The following is a 27,851-nucleotide window of genomic DNA, read 5'->3' as shown; positions in this document are numbered from 1 at the left end:
AAAATTACAAGCGGCTGCTTGCAAAACCCCCGACGAAGCAGAGCAGCGTTATGTTTTGTGCAAAATCTAAGTTCGATAAGATTCTACGCGCCCGGCACGCTGTATGCTTTGGGTGTAGAGAAAAGCACGCGAGGTGAGCCGACGATGGTGGTTTGATGACTGCTGTCTTACCGTGCGAGTAATGGCAAATGGCAGAAGCGGAGTGAGCTCGATTGTAACGTAAACAAGTGCACCTGTGGGGGGAGGGAGGGAACAGGTTGGCGGGCGTCTTTTTTCCTATAGTGTGACCATGGCTTAGCATGGCTGTCAGCGCTGCTCACCGCAGATGCCGCTTGAGCTAAGGTCTATCCAAATGTGTCGCGAAGCTGGAGGCGAAAAGCCGTCCACGACCGATTGTCACTGACATCAGCAAATGAAGGCGGTTATGGGAGTAGCGATTGAAGCAAGGCATTGTGATTAGGAAACTGATTTCTTTCACCAGAAAGAAATATCTGGAATAGATGCGATGTTTATTTCACGAGGAAAGGAAAAACAAATCTAGTGTACTTTAGCATTACCAATAAACGTGTCTATATCAGCACCCGCGAAAGAAGAAGGTCAGTACCGCCTCTATCAATTACTGTACGATGTAGCTCTTTACATGTGTAGTATGGCATGCTCGTAAAGTTCACCTGCTACTATACACCCCCCTCACCCCATCACACGCGTGGTCGTTTTGATACTGAACGTTTGAGTTCTGGTTGCGCGGCGTTCGTGAGGTACGTTTCATCGTTGTTCAACGTGTGAAGCCAAAGTTAGTGAGTTACTACCTCTGTATAGTTGTTCATTTTAGCTGATCTGATGCGGTTGCACTGGCCCACGCGCTTGGCGTCAGACGACGCGACAAGCATTCAACACCGAAAGCATTCTTTGGCATTCGCAGAAACGATGTTCTATGCGGTTCTGTGCACGAGTGCGATATCGACACCGATACGTCTGACGTTTTGCTACATTGCTTTCCGCGCTGAAAGTTGGAAACACTCATCAAGTCTAATTGCGGTGAATTTGAAACTAAAGCTCTTATGGCAGGCCCAAAAAACGAATTCTGCGCTTTTGAAAATTACAATGGCTTCACTCCTGCTTTAAAAGATATGGCGTCGGGGTAGCTTTTGCTCTAGGATGGCTCTAAGCCGTAGGAACCACCAGTGACCTTACATCTTTGAATGTATCGGATCGTATGAAGACTTCGCTATTTAGTATATTACCTTGCCCGCGCACCCTCTTTTAGAAGTAGCCTGCCGCGTGTACAAAAGGTGGGCGTGATGAGATGACGTCGTATCATGTGCGCTGTCTTCCCGCGCGCTTTGTACTAGAGTTTGGGTAATCTCGATTTTCGGTGACCAGCTGACTCTAAAGGCATAAGAAGCATTCGCTGTACGCGTCCAGCGCTTTTCCTGGTAGCGTCGTCCCGCTGCGGGCATCAGTTTCAGCCGCCGGGATAGACTTCACACGAAAACGTGGCTGCCTTCACTTCTAGCGGCCGGTGTGAAGGTAGCGTCGACAGGGCGTGAAACCGCAGCGCTTGTAACCTGCTCTAAATTTCAACAAAACGAAGTTTTTTAACATTCAAATTCGCTTTTCCCTAGAGTGCGTTAATTGGGAAAACGCTGCGGCCCATTCAGCATACAATATAAATTGACGACTAATTTTCATAACTGTAACAAAACTTCAATATAACGAATTTAATTGATGATGCTAACGACTTCGTTATATCGACGATTAAGTGTATATCGTAATGTGTACGTACCGAATGTGATGCCCGCTGGCCTCCCTTCGCAGGCAATTGGTTAAACCCACGATGCCACTTTTACCGGCGTTTTCTGCGAGTAGCCAGATGTTTTCTCCAGTTGGCTTGCTGTCGTGTTCAACCGCTTTTTCCTTCAGCGGCTCGACCCAGCTGTATTGCCCATTCTGCACCCTGACAACCACCTGCTTGGTGGCGTCGACGGCCACGGTAACTTTCCTGAAGAGCAGCAGCGTCGAAATGTTATTCGACTTTTGTGCTACCAAACGAAGTCCATGAACTGTGAAAGCTGCTGTCGTTGTCTGCTCAGAGTGAACTCGGAAGGAAACACCGCTTACTCTTGACAGCACTGCCTCTGCCGCGGTCAGTGCTGTGCGATGGCAGATAAGAACGAATCCACGTTCCTTGCACTGCGAAGACAGTTCTTCAGCCAAACTATCAAGGTCACCAGAGGTACTCATGATTGTACAGAAAGCTATCACCAAGTCACCCCCGGGCAATTTCCCCTCAGAGGTATAAGGGTCTCGTACAACCACTGCTGTGCCTTCGGGCGTATCTTCCAGTGCGAGGCTCTCTGGATGTGGGTGTGCAACAGTGTATTCAGCCTTTAGGGCCACATCGTTCATGGACAGCACAGCAGACACCCATGGAGCCACTGCTGTGACACTCCCTTTATCCATCAGTTCTAGGACACGGAGTTTCCTTGAGCTTGTATTCTCCACCACTACGTCAAAGATATACCTGAAAGGGTCCTCCTCTAGAAGACTGGTGCTCAGGAAGTCCTCCTCGAGAGCTTTCTTTGAAGAAAGTAGTGCACATTTCACGGTGGAAGTCAGTGATGCAGTTCCGCTGGCTTGCTCCTCGATGATAACGAGCAGCTGGAGTAAGCCTTGATTTTGTGCTATGTTCTCAACGTACGAGTTCAGCAATTCTTCCGGTACTTGGAGGCAGCTGTTCAAAGTTTTGTCGGAAGGCCTTTTCTGTTCTTGAAACTTCTCCAGGGCGCGTCGGCTGATGCAGCCACAAACATCAGCATACTCTAGCAAAAGGTTCTCACGATCCCGACGGGCGATTTCATTGTCCAGGTAAGAGACGAAGCAGTATTGTTCTATGATTGGCGTCTGGAGCATTGGGTTCCGCTGCACGTTGGTAACATTGACACCTTGTACTTCAACGCCACCAGCACGGCGCATGTTATGATAGGAGTTATAGACGACGTCCACTCCTGCATGTAAGACAGTGAAAGGATTCGGTTGACAAAAAAGGCCTGAGTTTCCTCTCATTGCTTGATCGCGGTTAATATCTCAAAGCAGCACACGCACTACGAGAAGATGGGTACTACGGCAATGGTGTTAATTTTGACTATCTGGAAATAAAAAATTTCACGAAATTATTCGTTCAAAAGTGTTGTTTGCTATTAGTCGACCGCCTTCGCTAACAATAATGGCGATGTTGGTATTGGCTAGCGTCTACTTTCATGAACAATTTGAGGAGTAAGAATACATATTTTTGCTACAGCCGTTCATACTGTCGAAGGTGCGCTGAAAGCCATGTACACGTTTGATTTGACGCCAAGAAGTGAGAAAGAGAGTGACGCGTTGCTTCAGCTGTCACCTAGGGGTGCGATCAAAGTTATTTGTCTCATAAAACAGGGAGCCGATGAATTGGGAAGCTAGCACGTATGAAGAAGTTTTGAATCAACTCTATCTCAGAGAAAATAAATTCTTGAAAGCTGTGAAAATTCTAAAACATGTCCTTGCCTAGTTATCTTTTTTGAAAATTTTGTTCAATAACTGATGTGTTAGACAAAAGCACCGAAAACCCCGCTAACGATTCCTTAAGATCTGTCAACAATGGCCAAGTCACGTTCTCACTTTGACGACGTCAGTCAGATACATGTGGTATGAGCTCGCATGATTAGGAGAGCAAGCTTTTTCAAACTTGTTGAGAGCATCTTTCAGCATTGCTAATTAACAGGAGGCACAATAAGGACCTGGACAAAATGCACTGTATTTAGCGGGAACATTCTCAGACAAGATTGCCACGCCTGAATTTTATGTACAGGGCAGTGGCGTCACTGTGCTCTCTGACCCGAATTGAAATTTTCGGCGAGCGTCTTGATGGGAGCCAACCTTATGTGCCCAGCGACTTCTACGCATTACAACGCACAACATGCTTCGCGCCTGGTAGCTACGCTTGAGCCTGTAAATTTTGAGACATACAATACATTGAGATTATGAAAGCGAAAGCTTTGCTGGCCGCGAACTTGCGATTTCGCCATGGCGGTGCTCCGAGGAGGCACATGACGTCAAAACGCGCGCCTCGACGCGGATATTTCTCTCTCTGTCGCTCCTTAGTCACTACTGCACATGCGCCACTAGTAGCACCGAGTCACAGGTGTTGCGCCACTGCGCAGCGCCGTGCCTTTCTTCCACCGCCGTTTGGTCTGACGTCACACCGCGCTCGTCGTCGTTGCACTCGCCTCCGCTCGCTTCGCCAGCTGCGTCGCATGCCTGATAACATGTCGGAGGAGTGAAACACAGAGCTCAGATGCGCCGCAACCACAGTCGAGGTGGCTGTATGGACGGCGACAAATCTGATAAGTAGGAGGAGGCCTGGAATCGACATCGGAACGAGATGATGAGGAAATCAATCGCACAGGAAACAGACGAACAGCGCGCCGAACGACTGGCTAAACGCCGCAACATAGCTAGACAACCAGACTAACCTGGACTTGCAATCAAGATTAACCAAGGCCTTAGCTTTCGCTACCTATATCCTGGCATAGCCGAGCTAAGCGACTGCCAAATATTTTTGAATGAATAAACTGAATTTTCAACCAAAGATAGACGGGATGGAATACTTAGACAAGAAGACTAAAAAGCACACCATGTAACAAAATTTAAGATTGTCTCTCTTAATGCTTCATTGTAGACCTATCATCATCTGGGATAAGGATGCACTACTGTTTCTACTTTATAAAAGTAGCTTGTTGGGCGACTTGATACACTGCATTTATCCGAGGAATAAGAGTCATGCGAAAATACATAAGAAAAAGTAATAATGAAGAGAAAGAAGTCTCAAAGAAAGAAGTATGGTACTTCAAAGCGTGCGAAGAATCCCTGTCAAATATTAATAGCAACGATGTTGATCAAGATGTGAGTTGCAATTGCCAGTAACGGGTAATATGCTAGAAGACGTTATAATATCTCTGTATATTTTGTGCTTTGAAGGTATTGAATGAAGTCAGAGCACCCAATTAACGCCAAGTGTGCTTTTACAGGTTCTTTTTGTCTTCATCGGCCACGCACTATGCGTCTACTGCTCCAGAAGCTAGATTTTAAGGCCTCAATTTTATACGGACAGTTTGAATGGCACGGTTTTGGAAATGACGCGCCTTCTAAACGATTATTCTCCTGGAAAGAAGATTTAACGATGCAATCAATAAATTCTAGTTTGCTCAAATCAGTCGTTCCATACTTGTTGGAAATGTTTGCTTGAAACATTGTATTTGTGGTTGTGTCCGAGCCATATCTGCTCGGATGACTTTCTTGTAGTGCTACTGCACAAATCCCTTAAATGACTTCGCTCTCCGCAATAAATGACCGCTCCAACCACAATTCGAGATGTGCACATCACCTCCTCCACAGATACTGCCCTTCACCGAGCTACATATTTACCCTACTCTTCAACCCTCCGTGATGGAGTAGGCGCTATGACACTTCACTGTTAAGCGCGACGGCGCGGGATCAAATCCTGGCCGCCGTGGCCGCTTTTGAGGAGTAGCTAATGAAGAAACGGCCACGAACTTTGCATTTAGTGCATGCGAAAGAGCCTCAGGTAATTAAAAACTCAGTGCCCTTTCACTCTGCTTAGAAGCATGACCAGTGAAGCTGTGTATGTGGGCGCCTTAACGGCGACTGCACCTCCACCGCGGGAGGCCCGGCATTTCACTATCTTCGGAATCGGCCCACGTATGCGGAGCGATTCACGCCTGCTTCACCTTCGCCATGGGTCGGCCAGGTATTCCACTATCTTCGGCATCGGCCAAATAGTAAGGAGTGCTTAACGCCTGCGTCACCTCCATCGCGGGTCGGCCCGGCATTTCAGTATCTTCGGGATCGGCCCACGTATGCGGAGTGGTTATCGCCTATCTCACATTCGCCGCGGGTCGGGCAGGTATTTCGCAACTTCGGGATCGGCCCAATAATGGGCAGTGCGTAACGCCTGCGTCATTTCCACCGCGGGTCCACGCGGCATAACACAAGCTTTTAAATCGGCTCACGTACGGGGAGTGCTTATCGCCTTCTTCACCTTCACTGCGCGTCGGCTAGGTGTTTCACTATCTCCTGAATCGGCCCAATAATGAGGAGTGCTTAACGCCTGCGTCAACTCCACCCCGAGTCGGCCCAGTTTTTCGCGATCATCGGGATCGGCCCAATACTGGTGAGTGCTTTACGCCGGCGTCACCTCCACCGCCGGTGCGCGCGGCATAGCAGAAGCTTTTAAATCGGCTCACGTTTGGGGAACGCCTGCGTAACCTCCGCCGCGGGTCGGCTCGGCGTTTCAGTATCTTCGGGATCGGCCCACGTATGCGCAGTGCTTAACACCTGCGCAGCCTCCGCCGTGGTTGTGCCCAGTATTTCGCTAACTTCGGAATCGGCCCAATAATGGGGAGTGCTTAACGCCTGCGTCACCTCCACCGCCGGTCCACGCGGCATAGCACAAGCTTTTAAACCGGCTCGCGTATGGGGAGTGTTGAACAACTGCATCACTTCTGCTGCGGGTCGTCCCCGTATTGTATTATCCTCGTAATAGGCCCACGTATGGAGAGTGCTTAACGCCTTCGTCACCTCCGCCGTGGGTCAGCCCAGCATTGCAGAATATTTGGGATTTTTTTTCTGCTCGCGGACACGGTAGAGGGGAAAGTAACCCTTAGCAACTTCGCTGTAAAATTGGGAGTCCCCCACTACAGCGCGCGTCATAATCATACCAAGGTTTGGGCCCGTAAAAGCCCAGTATTTATTTGTGTAATCATTTTTTACATAAAAAATGAACAGTTGAGACTTTTCACGAATTGATTTAAGGACCAAATCGCTCACCCAAATCTCCGGCTATTTCGGTGATCTTTGCGTGAACTTTGGGGTCGATTCGGACCGACTGTATCCTGACAGGCAGCTGCAATCTTCTTTGTGGCTTCCAGATGATGCTAATGTGCACCAGGGCGTCTAGGAAGGTCACCCAGTTGTCCTCCCACTTCAGTTTTCCGTATGGTTCTGCAGGATAGTTGCACAAATGAAAAACGCGCTGGTTTGAATGCTGTGAGGCGAATGACGATCAAGCTGAAGAGCACGGGTGTGTAATTAGTAATCCACTTCATGAACGCAATCGATAAAATAATCAGCTTAGGAAGGCATCGCAGTGATACAAGTCGGCAACAGTGTCAAAATGCTACGATTAGAAGAAATACTTCAGAAAATTCGGGGATGAGACTGACGTCACGCAAGGAAAGGGTCGCGTGCTTTTTTCATAAATAAAGAAATTTTAGAAATGCAGCCAAACACAATGTCTCGTGTGTGCCCCCAATGGGTGCTCGGGTTCGAGCTAATATCTGCCAGAGGGGTACCATTATTTTTTCACGAAACATATTTCAAGAATTCAAATATCAGTCAAGTCGTCATTCTGTAACCGCAGGTGTAGTTGCATTGGTGCTTTATCATTTCTACTTCGCACTTACTCTGTGAGTTAGCCTTGAGGACACTCTGGAAGGCTCCGCTGTACTGGTATCCGCGGAGTCTCAGCTCCTTGTAAACGTCTGAGCCGTCCATATCGTATGCAACGGTCTCTGGAGGCTGTCCAGGAGGGTCCTTGAGGAGTACCCTCTCGCCTTCTTCGGCCACGCGGATCCGGCCTTTGCAAACCACCGCTCCACCCTCGCACACTTCAAACTCGCCAGAGGTGGGCAGCATGCTGACCTTGAAGCGCACGCAATCTGGGCGCCGAATAGTATGTTATCGGTTTACTGCAATAAATTGTCATGGCCAAACTAATGCACAGCAATGCCATTGGCATTATGCCCTATTTAAACTATTCCACTTTAGTTTTGTGAAGAGCTGAAATCCGACAAATGGTATTTAGAATGTCAAGCGCCATCGCAAGGCTTGTAGCAAAGCTCAATTCTCCATTTTACTGAGTTCACAGCAAAACGAAGGTGCTAGCTCAATGGAATAGCTCCTCGCATTGCTGTTGCTTTCATAATTGTTTTGTGGTGCCCCCTCACTGTTCGTCGGTTATATATCGAAGCATGGGGCGCCTGGCAACGCCGTCAACAATGCAGGAGTGTTTTTTTTTCACCTCGTCATCATTGTTTAAATTAGCGCGCAAGCTGCGCAACACTTGTTCCCTAACGAAAAATTGCACGGGAACTCGCACGCCTGTTTATTTTTTCATTTACTTCAATATACCTTACAAGCCCCATGAGGAGCATTGAGTAAGGGGGGCATACCTGCATGAAAGTTGTGCAGGCGAATACCGCCACGATGACTGGAAATAATCGCCTCAAAACAGGGCGGCAAGTACAGAGCTGCGGTAGCTTCACTATATCAGTTCACCTACTATTGGTTTAATTTTATGTAAAAGCAACGCAGTTTTAAATAAATCGCTTTTAGAGATTTTCAATTGTTTTAGGCGTTTTATCAGATAAAAAAAATTTTGTAAATTGTATGAGAAATAGCTGAGACGCTTATTGCTGCATACATTTCGCTCAATGTGTTCTCCAAGTGAAATAAAAAACGAAATCGCTTTGGCACGTTTGCATAAACACATAGGCGGAGCATTTCTTTGTGTGAAAAGTACAGACGGCTCAGCATCGTCCATCAGAGCGGGTTTTCTCGTACAAAAAAAAAGATCAATTAGCGGTTACGAAGTCACTGCACGTTGCTCTAGGCATATTCCTAACACTTCACCTACAGCACAGGGAGACACGAGTCGCGCACCCGCTAATATGAAGCTTTCAGTTGACGTTAGGCTGTCTTAAGTTAGGGTAGAGCTGACGCTTGTGCCGCTTCGTCAAGTGGCGCCCTGTTGAATCGCATGTGAATTTCTTTTCCGTACTTCAATTTGGCAGCCTTACAATGTGTTTCTTCGTTTTTGGCTCTGGTGTAGAGACACCGCGCTGTACAGTGCACCTAACCACGCATGTACAGGTTTGCTCATTTTAATTCTCCATGCTTGCATCCTCAGCGCACTTAAATAGCAAAGTCATCAGTGCACGGAAACGCCTAAAGCACAAAAGCAGTGCGAGAATTAAGCGGTGAACGGATCGCGAGTGAGATAGATCACGCATAACAAACTTGATACATGCGCCGGCGAATGGCAGAAAACAGCGCACGATACAAATGAACTCCTGACCATCAACTTCTTTGGCGATCGCATTCGCCTTTCGTCTGCCTGAGACATGTATGTGGTACCTGGCTCGCCCAATTTCACCTCACACGCTCGACTCGAGAATCCAGCTCAAACGGAGGAAACACAGCTGCGCCCCCCCCCCCCCCCCGACGCTGTTTTTCAGCTGGCAAACAGCACTGGTACCAGAGCTTCGTTTTTTCACATCAGACGCGTTTTCTTACGGACGAAACCAATTTTCGCAGTTTGATTCCAGCGCAAGGTTGTTTTAGAGGATTCACTCAAAAGCGTACGAGAAATTGTTTTGGGTATTTAGCTCAGGTTGGCAGCACACGTCGCCACAAGAAGAGGCTCGGCAATGTTTTAGTTTCAATGCAGTAGGCCTCTTGAGAATGCTGTCCGCACGGATATCGAGGGGTGCGAAAATAAGACAGAAACCACCAATGATGACTATAATGTGACATGAAGCATTGCATTTCACAATGTTTCATTTTTTTCTACTCCTATTTATTAGTGCATTATTTGACGACCATTGGGGGACGAAGATGGCCGAGGTAGCAGCAATGGCGTGACTACTACTACATGACTACCATGGGATCACGACGCGGAAGTAATGACGATGGCATGATGGAAACGGCTTGACGACAACGCGATGCCATCGGTATGATGACGATCAGGTGACAAAGGGAAATACGGAGCTGGAGTGACAACGACGACTTAATGATAATTGGAGAATGATGCTAATCCAATTAAAAAGGTATGATGACAATAGAATGATAGCTCTCAATTTTCGACGGCAGTTGACAGCGAAAACACGCTGACGATGTCATGACGACAAAGAGATGACAATGGTTGAAATACGACGATCGCATAAGAACAAACTTATGAAGACAACGACGGCATTGCAATCGCTACCGCAAAAGGACGACGATGGAAGGAACACGACGGCATGACGGTGACGTTTTCATGACGACGCGAAATTGATAAAGCATAACGACGTATACATGATGACGACGGTACCACGACGATGGCTCGATGGCGTCGTCGTAGCTCCGGTATGATCCCGCAGTGACTGCAACTAAAAGGAAAAAAGAAATTATGGGGTTTTACGGGCCAAAACCACTTTCTGATTATGAGGCACGCCGTAGTGGAGGACTCCGGAAATTTTGACCACCTGGGGTTCTTTAACGTGCACCTAAATCTAAGTACACGGGTGTTTTCGCATTTCGCCGCCATCGAAATGCGGCCGCCGTGAAAAACTTGCCGCAGGTCTAAAAGCCAAAATGGCGGGAAGATTACAATGACGTGACAGCGAAACATTGATCACATTGTCATGAATGGAAAGAAATTATAACGGAGTTATAACGCCAGCATGACAACAATGGCATGTTGGTGTCCAGGCCTATGTCAGAGCTCACATGCACTACCTGCCGCCGCGGGCCAACCCAGCTCGCGCAATGTCCGATGTTCCCGTGCACTCTTTCATGTACCCGCCAATAATTCCAACTTAATTCGTACTATGTTTGGTGCTTGTTTGAACTATACCAGGTACCGGTCAATCAGGCAGCCATAATTCTACTATATCCTGCGTTTATTTGCACTGTGTCTTCTACTGGCCGATTGGGACGGCCTAACTTTCACAATATCCCCATTTTAGAGTGCATGCACTATGTTACGGATTGGTTCACATGCTTCGGAGGAAAAGCCTAACGAAAACGCTATCAAAACGCCATCGCGTCCTTCAGCGTGACCTTGACCTGATGTTGGCTTCCACTAGACCAAGAAATGCTTCGCTCGTAAAACCACCAGAGGTGGCTTCGTGGGGGCACGCAGAAGTTCCGTTCTCAGGAAGCGCTGGACGACGCTGGAAACTGCCTTTTGGGGTCATGAACGGCTACGCAGTCAATATCGCCGAGTGGCACAAGGCTCTTTGCAACTTGGCTTAGGGACGCTTGAGGACATGGCTAATGTTGCCAGATCACTGTACATATTGAATATCTCCAATATGTAAAAATACTTGCGTGTTATACTGTTTGACATAAAAGAAGAGTATATAGTTGTTACTTAAGTTCTAAAAAAACATAAATTAAAGGTGCGCTTTTGTGAACTATGTAGGATTCAGATACGCTGTTAATTTCGATCAAATCTGAAAATAACAAAAATCGCGTAAAATTCGCTTGAGTCACGAACTCCAGATTATTTAAATACTTCAAAAATAATAATGATTGGTATACCTATCGATGGGTTCATATCCATTAGCGCCGGCTTTTCGTGTGGGCGACCACTGCAAAGGCTGGCATGATCAAGAGCGATAGCACAACGCGCTGTTGTTATAGTCCCTTAGTGCATCGTGCGAGAGCTTGCAGTCTTGTGAAGCCTGTTCTGTGCAGTCCATGCAGCGTTCACCGTTCACCAGCAGTGAACCATGTGGCTACACGTTAAGTCAGGATGGTAAAATTTAGGCGCAGAAGTCAAGCGAATTAAAAAAGTATTTTTTCAGCTAACGGCAGCAATGTTTCTTTATTAACTAATCTGCCGGCCATCAAAAAATATGTAGTTTAGGCTTTGCTTTGGTTATCTCAGCATTGGTAAATAGGAAAGAAATTCGGAGTATTTTACTCGGGGGGCGGGGGGGCGCAGGTTATGCTGCCCTACGGGCAGCATAATGATCTCTAGCCATATAATGTGTTACGTGTGCGTGGGGCAAATAGTTGAACATTCAAAGTGCGCTATCGATAATTGTGTAAAATGCATTAGAAGGCACTCGGCATGATACTGTCAGCAAACTCTACATCCTTCAGAAGAAATTGGACGTGTTATACGCAACCAAGCCGTTTCGTGAGATTGAGATCGTCGGCATGTGAAAATGGTATGTGCATTAGAGTCGTATGGAATTACATTGAATAATGTATATATGGAGCTCAATTACGCAACTGATAAAATATATGAGGCTTAGAAATTCATCTGAAAAAGAAAGCGCTAGTGTCATCGCAAAAGAGCCTATCTTTTACAAGGTTTCTTTGTTGACTGTGAACATCGCCGGGAACATGTTCGAGAAAGGGCTCGTCGTCAACCTGCCGATATTGCCGTGAGGGAGAGAGAAGCCCAATCATTACGACAACGAAGAGCCGCAGATCCCAAGCTCCGCTTGCACCCCTCTTCACAATAGTGGAACGGCGGTTAATCCTTTTGTAGAACAACAGTTCCTTGTACTCAGAACGTAAGCTTCGGCAGCTTTCCTTTATCTCCAAATTTTCTACGGACATCCGCTAAAGGTCTGGGATCGGAATTAAGGCAGCCGATGCACTGTCGGGGATCGGCACTATGCCTGCTGGCCCTGTGGATTTTGAACCTCTAGCTTCCGCCCAGTAAAACAATCCCGAGCTGCACCAATTGCGGGAAAAAGTCTCGTTGCTCCAGCTTGCCGAGGCGCCGCTTCCCTACACAACCACATTCGTCCCGTGCGACACATAGCAGGCAGGTCCTCGCCCGTTCTTGGCCCATCAGTTCGATTCGATTCACTGCACGGGGTAAGCCATGCGGGGATCAGAGCGACACAAAGGATTATCACAGACCGCTTCGTCTTGCCAGGGATTAGCAAGGATGTTCGAAGCTGGGCAAGAAGCTGCCAATCCTGCCGAGCCATGAACGTGACCCGGCACACGCCTTGGTGGTGCAGCCATTTCGATCGCAAAAGAGCCGTTTGAATCACGCGGGCTTGGTGGGCCTCTCACACGTGCCAAGGTTTCAGCTACCTCCTCGCGCATTTCGACCTGTACTCAAAGTGGCCTGAGACGACGCCTTTAAAAGGCATCACAGCCGAAAGAGTGAAGGAACCATTTGTTACTACGTAGGTGTCACGGTACGGTTGTCCGTAGCCGGCAGTTCCAAAGATCGCTTTTCGTCCTCCGGAGACACTACTCGGCACGCGCCTTTATAACACCATGGCTTACCACCCACAGAGCAACGGCATGGTCGACCGTCTCCACCGACAACTGAAGGTGTCATTGACCGCCACGCTCGACAGACAGCACTGGCGGAAAGGCTACCCCTTGCACTACAGGGGCTGCGAAAAACAACCAACGATGACTTTTAAGTCAGCGTACACCTAATGCTCCATGGATCAGCTATCCGCGTTCCTGGCTAGTTTTTCGGCATCTAGCAAGACACTCTATCAGCGGCCGCGCAGTTCTGCGAGAGGCTATATTCACTGTTCGACCAGCTTCGACCTACACCCTCACGTATCGCCCACGGGCAGCCTGTGTTTAGTTTCCCGAGCACAACCACGCACGTGTTTCTGCGACGCGACTCTATCAAGCCAACATTGACTCCTTCCTATGACGGCCCTGTCGTGTGGTTTCTCGTTCAGAGACAACTTTGAAGATCACCGTTCGCGGCAAAGAAGAGAGAGTGTCGTGGGACCGCGTGAAACCAGGCTATCTTGAACATTAACACTTAATTCCTTCCGCCATTCACACCTAAGTCTTCAGCATCCAACTAGGACGGGGGAAGCCCTTGCAGCGACCGTGTTCTCCGTGTTCCCTACGTGTTCCCCACTCCGCAGAAAGGCAGTTTACTTCGCCGTGCATCGCTGTTCCTCGCCGTAGGGGTCGATGCCCCAACGCTTTCATGAAATCTAAGTGGCTCACGGACTGGGACGCCACCACAACCACTCTGCAAACCTGCTTTTACCTTTGAATAAAGCAAGTCGATTCCCCATTCTCAAGCTGTCAAAGTAAACTTCGCCAAACGAAGCTCCCAACAAACGCTTTCATTCCACGTAATAACAACGCTCAGAAATGCAGCATAATCGACACAGTCTGTTCTATTGTTGAGGAACTTAATTTCACTGTCATTCAATGTGATAGAGGGACGGCTAACAGATGCCCCTTGCAGTCTAGTTATGTGCCAAGCTTGTACAGTTTTGTTGTCTGATTAGGAGTGACATACAGCAATAGTGGTTTAGTCAAATAATGGCGTACATGGCCTCAATGAACGTTGGGGACAGTGCATTGCCAAATGCATGGAGGGCCTACCCTTCAAGCTGGCCAGCTATTCCCATAACCTTACATTTATGCATCGGCTAGTCTTACTGACATAGCACCGCCCACATTTGAGAGGGTTTTTATACACTACATTTTTTTGCATTCTATAACTGGCGCGCATGACGCATCGAGCACTTATTAGTAATATGGTTAACCTTGTTATCATACATACTGTTTGCCGCAGGGCAAACACCCCCCACTTTGTCTTTTGCCGGAAAAGCTACATTCACGTCATATTTGGCGGCAGTCTTCTTGAGTTTTATAAGATAATCCATGCACGTAAGGCATTACGGAAACTTTTTTTCATTGGCTTCTTTTCATGCTTATGTCCTCCAATTTTATTCTCCTCACTATCTTTTCGCCTGCAGTTAGCAGCATCGTAGTAGGGTATCGAGCCTTTTCGAGGCAAACCTCCCGCTCAAGGAACGCTTCACTCAATTTACAAGGTCTGTTAGAAAAGCATCCGACCTTTGGCCGAAGAAAGAAAACTGGCATAACTGCAGCGTTGGAAACCTAATCATCCTCAAAGTAGTCTCCTTGGGACCCCACACATTTCACTCAGCGGTACTGCCATTGTTGGAAGCATTCCGAAAAGGCCTCTTTCGGAATAGAGTTTAGCCCAGCTGTCCTTGCAGCCATAATGTTTTTTTTTTGTTTTCTGAAATCGTGCTCCTTTCAATGACCTCTTAATTTTGGAAAAGAGCCAGAAGTCACAGGGGGCCATATCAGGAGAGTAAGGAGCCTTTGGAATTACAGGGCTCTGGTTTTTCGTCAAAAAAGTCTGAAATAAGTGCGAGGAATATGCGGGAGCATCGTCGGGATCGATGCGCCAATTTCCTGTTGATCACTAGTCCGGTCTCTTGCGCCACACAGCATCACGTAGGCGACGAAGGACATCCTTGTAGTACTCTTTGGTGATTGTTTGACCCTGTGGTGCGTACTCATGGTGTAACACACCGCGGGAGTCAAAGAAAACAGTCAGCATCACTTTGACGTTGCTGTGCACTTGGCGGGCCATCTTTGGCCTTGGTGACGTAGAATGCTTCTACTGTGACGACTGGGATTTGGTTTCCGGGCAGTACACCCAAGACTCGTCAACAGTGATTATCGTATTCATGAAGTCGGGGTAACTGTTTGTGGAATCCAGCATGTCCTGTGAGACTTCAACATGAAGTTGCTTTTGCTCCACCGTGAGCAGCTCCGGCACGAATTTCACCGCAACTCTATTCATCGCCAAATCTCCGGTCATAATGAAATGTGCAGGAAAAGTGCTGACGCCCATCTCTTCCGCAATTTCTCGAATGGTCACACGACAGTCCCGTATCACCACAGCGTTCACTTCGGCCGTGACCTGGTCATTTCAGCATATTGATGGCCGACCAGAGCGTGGCTCACTCTCCACCGTTCTGTGTGGCCGTCATTAAACCGGTTGTACCACTCCTTAATCTGTGTGCTGCTCATAGAATTGTCACCGAAAGTGATATGAATCTTCCCAATGGTTTCTACTTAGCTATCGCCAAGTTTCAGGCAAAATGTGATGCAGTAGCGCTGCTCCAGCCGCTCCGCCAATTTTCTTGCAATTAAAAATTGACGAGAGCACAGCGCACTACCTTACTCAAACGTTGTGTCCCAGCGGCTGACGCTATCGGCAGGCGGGAAAAAATTCGCGCATGCGCACGGGGGTTCAAGGTCGGCTGATGCAAGCGCGCTTGTTTCATATCCATCAGGCGTTCACAAAAAAAATAAGGTCGAATATTTTTCTAACAGACCTCGTATGTTTGGGAGTTTCTGTAAAAGCCGAACGAAAATATCTCATGGCGATTCCATGTCTTACTATCCTTGCATGGGCGGAAGTGTATTCTAACAGAGATTTCTCAGTTCTCAAGGAATATTTCGAGCCCAAGTGGTCATCTTCAAAAGTTAGCCTCAAACCTAGGAACTGTAAGCAGCTATGTGCTGGCACTTCATATGTGAAAAGTAGTCATTTGCCCCTTATCCAGAACGCATCCCACATACTGATGTGAACCCACCTAAATAATTGTTCCCGCCCGAGACCAAATAATCGTCTACATATCTGAATATTTTAACAGCTTGCCATCCAAATCGGAATCCACAAGGCCGTCAACACAACTAAAAAAATGGCGCTATACACTTACAAGTCTGGGCAGTACTATGCTGGACCGACTGGGCGATGCGTAAATGTAAGGTTAAGAGAACGCCTGGCCAGGTTGAAGGGATGGCTCGAGAACCGACACGCATTTGGCAACTCACTGTGCGCAATGTTCACTGAGTCCATGTAAGCCATTGTTAGACCAAACCGTTGTATAAATATATATATATATATATATATATATATATATATATATATATATATATATATATATATATATATGTATATATATCAGGCAATGAGAGAAGTTGTAGAAGCTTGGCACATGTCTAGACAGCACGGAGCATGTGTTACCCATCCGGATATCGATTTGAATGACAGTGAAATTAACTTGCTCAACAATACAAGATATTGTCTCGATTATGCTCCATTTCTGGGTGTTTTTACCTGGTCGAACGCATGCTGTGATGCACATGCTCAGTGATTATCAGATGGTTCTGGAGGGTGTATATGTGATGTTTTGAGAATAAAGTACAGTTGCCAGTATGCGCGTGCCTTCACTCCTAAAAAGTTCACACTCTTTGGGTTGTATTTTCTCCGAATAGGATAATAGTCAGCTGTCTTGCCCACATTTTCTTTTTTTTAACGCTGCGAGCTCGGTACTTCCAAGGGACGAACTGCTTGCGCGTTATCAGCTTGACACAGCATTCTTGACAGGAAAGTAGCGAGCGCCAAGTTTCAAAGGAAGAAAACGAAAGCAGGGCGAAACACGATTATTCTTGTGGGACAAGGTAAGCCCCAAAGGGTGCAAACTTTTTAATGGTATCTTCGACTGGTCGCCTGTATGCTCCGAAGCAGAGTCGGGTAGATCGGTCGTTTCCCGAGCTCAAAGGTAGGGGACAAGCGCGCAAGCCGAATGTGCGACTCGCTCTCGGAAGAGGAAATTGCTGATGCGAAACCACGTGACTACTGCCAACGTCCGATGTTTCGCCTATCCAAAGCTCCCGGCGCTGCCGGAAAAACCGGCGGACGTGCCGGCGGGACGAACGTTCGTCGAGACGCCAGCATGCAGTGGCCTAGGTTGGCAAGGTTACGGTGGGCTGTCGCCAACAGCAGCGACGCGGCGCTGCGATGACGTTTCAATCTCGATTACTGCTCCGACGACAGGGCTCGGAGCGCCTCAGAGCGCTCCAAGATAGAGGAGAGCAATCGATAAGAACCAGCCGAACGCATGGCGCGCACCCGCTTTCAACCAGCCGAAGACAACGCCGCTCGCGAGAGCGCTCCAGAGTGCTCAGAAACGACCAGCCGAAGATAGCATAAGAGTGTTTGCATCAATTTCTTGTTGTCGTCGTTTAGCGAGCGCAGAACTTTCAACGTTAAAGTGAAACCATCTGCACTTTTAAACAAATGTACACCCTTTGGGGTGTATATTTTCCACAAACAAGGATCGTCATCTGTCTTGCTTGAGTTTCCTTTCTTGAAAACGCTGCGCTCACTACTTTGCTGTCGAGAATGTTCCGTCATGCTGATAACGCGCATGGCGTTCGTGACTTGGAAGTATCTGTGCTCGCAGCGTTAAAAAGAGGAAAGGCTAACAAGACTGATGCCGATTATCGTTCTGTGGCAAGATATGACCCAAAGGGTATAATTTTCCTTAAGAGTATAGCCCGCCTTTCAGTCTCATTGAAGAAGGGGAGAAGTGAGTGCACGTGGGAGGACGCGCAGGGACGCTATAAGCGGCTTCTCCAACTGGTGCACTTCAAGCAATGTACTAACGCACAAATCGCTTTTAATACCAGTGACGGATGTGGCCATGCTCCGAATATCTTTGACTCATAGAACGGTGTCGAGGTCATTCAGGTTAAAGTTGTCCGGAGGGAGAGCTGTTGTGCACTGCTAAGAGGACATATGCACAATAGTTTCTCGATGGTTTTCTCGCGCCTACAGGAGTCGCATATCGGTTTCTCGGCCATTTGCATACGATAAGAGTAAGCGTTCGTGAACGCCACTGCCAGCAGGAAGCGGCATAACAAGGTAGCTTTCGCCGCCGGAAAGCCCAGATGGCTGTTGTCGCCACCGCAAGGCGTCCAGCTTACGCAAACAGCAACTGAAGGCACTTGAACTCAAGAAAATTGTGACTTGCTGCGTGCAAGGAAATGAAGTTACCTGGTAGCATCCCATCTCGCGAAATTAATGCACGCGTGTGAGTGTCTTTCTGAGCAGACGGGGCAGCACTGTCAGCAAACTCGTTGCCGACAATTCCACACTGAGCAGAAATCCACTGAAAGCATATGTCGTACCCTGTTTTCAGAGCGTGGTGGTCTATTTCCCTAATGGCGCATAAATTCTGCCCCTATGTTCTGTGTTGTAAGGCCGACTTATTGCTGAGAAGAGCTGTCCTAGAGTCACATAATATGACCCATATCTGTACCAGCTCCTCGGTCACGTAGTTGATAGCGGCATGCAGGGTTGAAAGTGTGGCCGCCGTAGATACAGTCATGTGCGACACTTTCAATTTAACTGTAATGTGCTTAGCTGAAACAACGAAAGTGGCAGTTGGGCTGGCAGGCGACGACGAGCCGTCGGTATACATCTATATATGCGGTCATGCCCGTCTAGTGCAGTAATAGCAGCGTCAGCTGCTTCAGAGCCAACGACGTATGATTGGCATTCTTTGTAATGCCAGAATTAGCAAGGTTCACTTGAGGCTGTCGCACGCACCAAAGGGGACATGAAAGTTTCATCGTATCTATCTATCAAGCAATCAATCAATCAATCAATCAATCTATCTATCTATCTATCTATCTATCTATCTATCTATCTATCTATCTATCTATCTATCTATCTATCTGTCTATCTATCTATCTATCTATCTATCTATCTATCTATCTATCTATCTATCTATCTATCTATCTATCTATCTATCTATCTTTATGTGTGTCTGTCTGTCTGCTAAGCCGACTACAACAACCAGTCCATCAGTCTCTTTTGTTGTTTACCTGCTTGGACCACGAGTTATTTGCTACTGGCTTGATGTTGTCGTGGTCTTTCCATTGTGCTCACTCCAGCCTAGTAACATTACCTTTCTCATGCCGTTGTCGTCATGCCTTCTGCCCCGACTCACTGAACCAAGTTGTCTAATAGGTTGGGTCACAAACGTATCGGCTCGTGGTTGTGATGCTGTCGTGGTCGTTGCATCGCTCTCATTCCAGCTTTGTCATCCGACACTCGTCATGATATTATCGTCAGGCCATCGTCGTCATACAGTCCTCATACAGTTGTCACGCCGCCGTTAGTGATGCCGTCTTGGTCACTGAATCATCGTCATTCCAGCTTCCTGATCTGACTGTCGTCATGCTGTCGTCGTCGTGCCAGCGGCTGCGAACTCTGTCCGACAACATAGCTATTTAATAAATGAGCAGTGCACCAAATGGTTGCGATGACAAGATTAGCCTTACCTATTCCTTCAAGCAGCGCCTGAGGGAGAACGACGAAAGGAACTCATCCCCATACAATCACGCTCTATTATCTAATTGCTCTCACTAAAGAAAAAGCAAATAGTAATTCATAGTGGGCTCAACTCAAGGTGACCAATCTCGATGAATATCATGGAATAATGGCGGCAGCGTACGTAACACTCTCAGGAATATTATGAAAAGCTCCTCTTCTAAAAGTGCGACCCTGCTCAAGAAGCACTAGCCGTGGTAGAGCACTAGTCGTGGCTTTGGTGTTACACTGCTAAACCCGAAGCAACAGGATCAAACTTCCACCACGGCGGACGCATTTCGTTGGGGGTAAAATGCAAAAAGGCCCTAATACCATGCATTGGTGTAAGCTAAAGAATAAAAGGTGCTATAAATTATTTCGGTGTCGCCCCCTCTCTACTAAGACGTCCCTCAAGATCATATTGTGGCTGTGACACTTAATACCCCAAGATGAAATATTTAATTTGTGCTAAAGAAACGATCAAGTTGGAATGCCAACTTTGCAACTACACTGCCACAAAATGAATACGATAAAAGCTTCCGTGAGCACTCGCCACCCACACATTCGCAGGGCGTTCGGACGCGTGTTGATGAGGCCAATTTTGGTTGAACCCTTCCTACTGAAAAATCCATATGCCCCAAAACTTCCATATAAAATAATCCGATAGGAAACAAATAGGATCCCATACAAAAACCCGTTTTTCCTATATGTCATATGATGGTATTGGATATTTTTTTCAGTAGGGCTGTTTTATATCATGAACGCTGATCTAGTTTCCTTCATAATGAAACGTGATACACAACTGAGTGCTGAAGCCCGTATTTGAATCCTAAGCAAGGATGCGTGCATCCCCACCACCTGTTTTTCAGCTAATGCAGAGATCCAAAGCCGACGGCTCGCGACCGAGTTTAGACTTCTGTGGTGTGCGGGTGCTGCAACCGGAGCATGCCATGCAATGTGAAAAAAAAGCAAACTAGTGTTTGTTTTCAAACTTGCGCATTTCTTGCATGTTTCGATCGAATGACACCATACGCACTGTCTTTGCACAAGCATAGGAAGCAATATTCACGACTAAGCGCAACCCATGTGGCTCCTAGAGAAATTACTTTGGTCCATCGTCGGTTTTGACTTTATACAAGACAAACCTGTGTTCTGACGAACACGCGGTGTACTTCACTGAAAACATTCATTTATATTGAGCACTACTCATAGGTCCAAGCAGGTCAGGTTTCAACTAAAAAAATACGAAAAGGAAACAAAGTGCAGTGCCTCTTTTTCTTTAGCCATATGGTCGAACCTCTATTCTTGTATATATTCCTTGATTCATGGAAGTGAGGTCTTGGAAAGCTCTGTGAGATAAACGGAAGATCAACATCAATCGGTAGAGTCCTAAGAGACAAACTATAACGTCCAAAACAGTGGCCAAATTCAAACACTACTGCGACAAGCGAAATATGAGATAGCACATTGGACGCATCCTCTATAAAAAGATTTTAGCGAAAAAATTCAAATTATAGCCTTTTTAAATAATTCTCAACCACTGACACAGGACGACCTAGCATGTTAGCAAAGATATTAATAATATTTGGGGTTTTACGTGCCAGAACAACTTTCTGATTATGAGGCACGCCGTAGTGGAGGACTCCGGAAATTTTGACCACCTGGGGTTCTTTAACGTGCACCTAAATCGAAGCACACGGGTGTTTTCGCATTTCGCCCCCATCGTAATGCGGCCGCTGTGGCCGGGATTCGATCCCGCGACCTCGTGCTCAGCAGCCCAACACCATAGCCACTGAGCAACCACGGCGGGTCATGTTAGCAAAGAGGACCTGCACGTATTTAGTTGGCTATAATAACGTGTCGATCTCTGCACATTTCGAACATGCTGTAAACAGTCGTGTATATGACTTTTTGCTGATAATATAGAGTAAATATGACGCACCTGAACTAATCAGATGCCCGTGTAAATCATTCCACTTGGGGGCATCAGCGGGTTCTGGCATCAGCATAGTTTTTGGGAACCACTTGTCTCCTTGTGGGTTGATGTGATTGTGCAGTCCTAGAAAACTTTGGACGTGTTTGATAGACTGAGGTACAGCAAAAGACGTGACAGCACGAATTTTCTCCGGATCTAGTTGACTACCGGAAATCTCGACCAGGTGGCCCAGCACTGTAATCTGCCGACGACTGAAGTAACACTTTCATGAATTTAGTTGCAGCCCAGCCTCACGGAAGACTTGAAGAACAGCTGACAAGCGTTCAAGGTGTGCCTCAAATGTATGTGAAAATGCGAGAACGTCGTCTAAGTAGCAGAGGCATGTTGACCATTTTAATCCTTGAAGCAAAGAGTCCATCATACGCTCGAACGTTGCTGGGGCGTTGCATAGACCGAATGACATAAATTTGAATTGATATATACCATCAGGAGTAAACAACGCGGTCTTCTCTTGGTGATTTTCATCCACAGAAATTGGGCGATGACCCGACCGAAGCTCTATTGATGAAAAGTATTGGGCACAGTGGAGACAATCGTGGGAGTCGTCAATACGATGCAAGGGGTAGACATCTTTCTTGGTAATGTGGTTCAGATGACGATAATCTACGCAGAAACGCCATGTGCCATCTTTATTTTTAACAAGTACCAGGGGCGACGCCCAAGGGCTCAACGAAGGTTCAACAACACATTTGGCAAGCATCTTGTTCCCTTCATCTTGAACAGCCTTACACTCGGAAGCAGAAACACGATATGGCCGGCGAGGAATAGGAATGGCATCACCAGTGCTTATGCGATACTTAACAATTGATGTCTGGCCGTATTGGTGATTGTTTAGGTCGAATAAGTCGTGCTAGGAAACCAAAAGGCGACACAGAGCTGCTGCTTGTTCAGGCAATAGGTCCGCAGTAATCATGAGACGAAATGTTGCGTCAGGACAAATAGCATCCTGTGGACCAGGTGAAGAATCTGAGCAAACGTCTACTGAAAACGTCATGAGGTGGTCATCTCCTATAGCAAGCAGCGTTCCAACCGATATGCCTTGGGGTAGAACTTCTTTTTTCAGGCCAAAATGGATAACGGGTAGGAATGTCCGGTTATCGGCGACGGTGACGACGGAGTGGGGCACAGCGATATTGCGCATTAATAGGATGTCAGGAACAGGTGTGGCGACGTAATCATTATCGGGTACAGGAAAAGATGATGGCAAATTGACGAAAGTCAAGGCTTTAGGCGGCGGGCAGACGAATGCTGCGGGCGGACGAAGGCGGCCGTAATAAAGTTGTTCAGCAGTTCGGCATGAATATGCGCGAGTTGGGGACGTTCGAAGCAAGGGGTAGCGACAGAAAAGTCGATCAGAGCTAAATGCGCCTTAAGAAAGTCGAGTCCGAGAATTAGGTTATGGGGACAAGTGGTCAGCACTCTAAAAAGAACAAGAACGTGGTATTCGGCGATACTTATACAGGAAGTACACATTCTAGTTACGTCAACAATGCTACCATTTGCCACGCGTACGGCTCGAGTAGTAGGAGGCGTGAGAACCTTCCTCAGTCGACCACGGAGGTTACAACTCATTATGGACACCTGGGCTCCAGTATATATTAACGCCGTGTAAGTGACACCGTCAACGTCAACATCAAGTAAGGTCTGGGTTGTTGGGAGCGACAATGGAGTATTTCGACGGGAGGAACATAATGCAGCAATATTATGCCACAAAGCAAGGTCGTGGGTTCGACTCCGACCAAAGTCGTGGTGTTGTGTGCCCTAATGATCTATTTCTTAATTAACTTGCGTTAACTAACTTCCTGTAGATTAGCACCGATGGTAGTGCGCTGGACTCTCTTGGTTAACTATATCTTAAGTAACTGTGCCTTAACATCGTCTTCATTAGCACTAAAGGTCGGAGGTGCGATTCCCATGTAAGGTCGTGGGTTCAAGTGTCTTAATTAATCCCATCTTTATGAACTATATGTTATGTAACTTCGCCTTAACACTAAATGTCATAGGCTCGACTCCCACCAAACGTCTTGGGTTCGAATCCATCCAAAGGTCGAGGGCTCGTATTCCTTTTGTACAATCGTGTGGTCTCGCCGGCATCGTCGGATTTCCAGCCTCATAAGCCATTTAATGCTTTCGCATTAAAATTATTGATGCTATCGTATAAGCACTTAGGTGAGGTTAATCAGTTACTCCACGGATGCGTCAATAGAAAGCTGTGCCCTTTCTCCAAACCAATAAAAGATCGTAGCCTTTGGGAAAGACAGCATCGTCTTACATCAGCCTAATCACCGGGCAGATCTGGTACAGTCCATTCGACAGAAGACGATATCTTGTTATGTATCCAGCTTGTTGGTGTCACTGTTGCTAGTTTTACGGCTCGTACCGAAATATAGTATCAGTATTGAGTTAAGGAGAAGGATGGCGCAGGTTACTTCAATGCGCAGAACTAATTTATTGGACTGTATGCTCTGAGTGAACAGATGACGCAGCAGTTAACACGCCTGTGCCATCCCCTGATGCCACCGGACATTCTGTGTTGACGAAACTAGCGACACTTAAAACTGAAGACGTTCTTCACATGTAAGCCTGACGTAACAAAGTGGCAATGCTCCTTCGTATGGACAAGCTGCAATGCGAGGCTATTTAAGCATGACCTTGAAGGGGTCAATTGGTAGTCTATGAATACGTGAAAGGAAGAAGACTGCAGGTTTCGTGGTCGCGGACGCGTCGATATAGTTCTTCCTTGCCACCGTTCCGACTAAATAAGTGGCGTGTCGTAATAAGAGATGATGACCTAGCGAGGCCTACTCAACAAAACTCGTACACTGTGGTTACGTTATCTTTCGTTGCTGATGCAGCGTGATAGGACGGGAAATAAAGCGATAACCAATACAGGAAAAGGCGCGTTTGCTGTCCTGGCCTTACTAAAACGCGCTATCGCGTTGTAGCGTTTACACCACTTTAAGTATGAACCAGTTGCGAGCAACAAGCAGTTATATGATATATTCTCTTGATTGTATATAATTCGACACTGACGGATGATTACCGAGACGTGCAGCGCCACACAATCCAATAAACATACCATCCACCAAGAAGATTCATAATTGGTGCAATCTGGTAACCCAAACTTGTATCGCCAACGGGAACTGCCCAAGAAATTATTTGTACAAGGATATCTTTGCTCACCTGTTGAAGTCAGGATCGTTAAACCCTGAAATCTCACGTCCTCGATGATTACAGGCGTCTCGTTCATAGGCTTTGCACAGTGCCTGGCCAGAAGCTTCCAAGCAAATACCAAGTAGCCAGTACGAGGAAAGATGATAGATCCATCTAGCTGGTGACCCACCAGGTACTTATCGCTGTGAGTTTCAATGTCAACTTCCTCAATATCTTCAAACGCCTGCAACTGCACCACAATCATTGAGCTTCAGGCATAACCGACACTAGTTGATGACAGGGCAATTCAATGTGTCACCATAATATCTAGCACGCGGAATTGTCCTGCTTTCTGGGGCATCGGCAAACAACGCGATCACAAGTACGAAACAGAATAGCTTAATAACAGAGCAAACGTTTTTTGAAGTCATTTTGGGTACGTAAGAGCTCAGCAAGTTTCTGGATGGCACTTATGCTGTGATTTAAACAGCCCACCAGGCATATTCTCGGTTGGAGGTTCCAAAGAACCAAGTTAAATGCCGCGGTATGAATGTACTATTTAGTATAAGAATGACAGCATCGACACAGCAGCTGATGTTCTTTCTTCCACGGTGCTTTATCTGAAAGCCTTGTAGAACTCGAAACAGAGGCGACTTTGTTGAGCAATGCAGTGACGTAGGCCTGAGGTAATATGATATTGCGTGCTCTTCTTCTCAGAGGGAAAGAAAGAAGGAAATTATAGGTATCACGAGTAATTATTAGTCTAGGCAGAAGGGTGCAATTTGAACTTTCAACACGTTTGAGTTTAGAGGTTTCTTTAATAGCCTTCAATATAGCTCTACGTTATTAAAATTCGAAGAAAGCCTTCATAGCTTGCTTTGTTGATAGTATGTCCAGATGAGGGTCCAGTAATACCTTTTCACATAACGGCCTAATGGTACGTAGAGCTCGAGTCAACTGCTGTTGTTGACAGCGCATCGCTTTTAGTCATGACGGGTGTGCGCTAATGGCCAAAAAGGTTCCATTTACAGCACAACAGGGCGACGATTCTTCTGACAAGGCGTTCAGAACGCTGGCTGAGTGTGGTTAAATAAGGACAGCAAGTAATGCGGGGACAACTGGCTCGACTTCAAAGAAAAAGACCCCCGTGCGGTGCAGTTGTTACGAAGAATGAGGACGCAGCTCAATACCCATTTAGCGTCGTAGGGCAGAAGTACCTACTCAAGCAGTGCGTGAAATAGTGGCACGATAGCGCAAAGCAGACCGTTCCTAAGGACATAAAATGTACTGTAATACTAATGGTACAGTGACATTGCCGGAAGGGAGGAGGATGCGTCGAACGATGTGCGTTTATGGTTTATTTTTCAGAAGGGTCAATAACCCGCGTGATGGGTTGAGGTCAGGCACGATGGAGGCTATCGGAAGCGCGCTACCATGGCAGATTAGCTACTGTAACATCATCAGGTATTCCATTATTTCGCGCCAAAATCAGTCGTTGAGCTTTCGCTTTCTCCCCCTTCGTCTTCTGTATATAAAGACATTATTATATGTAGTACTAGTAGTAGCAGTAGTAGCAGTAGTAGTAGTAGTAGGAGGAGGAGGAGGAGTAGCAGTAGTAGTATATCCTGTCAGTTCAAACGAATCTAGCTATTGTTTTAGCATGTAGTCGGATGTAGTCGGATGCAAACCGTGTAGGTGTAGAATAATTGCACGCGGTTTTCTCACCGCCGTTTTAGTAGCATCACAATACGATTTCGCCCATTCATACAGAAGACTTTTCGCTATATAAGTTCTGATAGAATGTGAAGTCTTTGAGCATGATTGCTTGTAGCGTTAAAAACATATGCGAAATAATGTAAGTCAGGAAACGCTGCTGAGAAATGAAAACACACACACAATGAGAAAAAACATTTACGCAACAAGATCATTAGCTCGAATACATTTATAAATTTATATGAATCTCCTTAGTTTCGCTGTTTTTCAGTGCTTAGAACATGTTTACTCATTTGTGGCCTATGCAGTAGTAAAGGCAGAGTTCAGGAAGCCTTATACAGTAAACAACAGCCAATGGTCAAAATCAACTAGATCCGTGAGCAATGCCTTCAAGGGAGACATTTTTACATCAAAAACGTCTCATCACGGTTGTGTACGATACGTTTTTTTCTCACGGCATTGTAAATTGGCGAACGATTCTTCGTGAGATAGTTTTGATCATAGCACAATGTATCTATAAAATTGCTTTGGGCAAAACGAACAATTTTCAAGGTTTACAAATTACCCCCTTTGTACCAGGACCAAGTAGTGACAGCGTATAGCATTGAAGAATTTGCATAGGAGGTTTTCAGAAGGCTAAACTGAGGGAAGCAACTAGGATTTACATAAACATACAACGTGTAAGCGCATAAACCGGTAATATAGGGTCCCAACAAGCGTAATCTCGACATGAAACTTGACAGCACTAGTGTTACTTCTTATCATTATGATTTTTGTTTGTTTGTGAGCCATATTTATAAAGTAGTATTGACCGATTTGTAACGTCGTTGCATGATTTCTCGCGGGTATCATTCTAACCATTCTTCAACAATTTATTTAGATTGTTTCTCGCTATTGAGCCTTCGAAACCCGTTGCGATCAGGACCATCCAAAAAACTCGTAATGGTCATCAATTGCAATGCTGGCTTTCGCTAATGAGCTACAATAATAGACATGCTATGTGCCGGTTAAGTTTAAGGAACACCATTACGGATCAAGGTGAACGCCGTAGTCTAAGTCCGTAAGAATTTTGCGACGCCAAGTGACTCGTGTCTGTAAAAGGTTTGCACATAAATACCTCAATATGAATAAATTAACTGTTGCACCAAAAGGTACACC

The 27,851-nt window shown here is 46.5% G+C and overlaps 1 protein-coding gene across 1 annotated transcript in view; it reads right to left on the bottom strand.

Moving 5' to 3' along the window:
* Positions 1 to 27,851, bottom strand: part of LOC142591509 (fatty acid synthase-like) — a 238,068-nt gene that overhangs the window by 74,651 nt on the left and 135,566 nt on the right. Inside the window, exons 13-16 of the mRNA XM_075703832.1 lie at positions 25,011 to 25,230; positions 7,521 to 7,775; positions 6,886 to 7,059; positions 1,787 to 3,008 (exon numbers count right to left, since the gene is read on the bottom strand). Coding sequence (XP_075559947.1) covers positions 1,787 to 3,008; positions 6,886 to 7,059; positions 7,521 to 7,775; positions 25,011 to 25,230 — 1,871 coding nt within the window. The remainder of the gene's footprint in view (positions 1 to 1,786; positions 3,009 to 6,885; positions 7,060 to 7,520; positions 7,776 to 25,010; positions 25,231 to 27,851) is intronic.

Source organism: Dermacentor variabilis, chromosome 8 (assembly GCF_050947875.1).
Source record: "Dermacentor variabilis isolate Ectoservices chromosome 8, ASM5094787v1, whole genome shotgun sequence".
In the NCBI taxonomy this organism is placed as follows: Eukaryota; Metazoa; Arthropoda; class Arachnida; order Ixodida; family Ixodidae; genus Dermacentor; species Dermacentor variabilis.
This window is presented reverse-complemented; position numbering and strand designations above follow the sequence as displayed.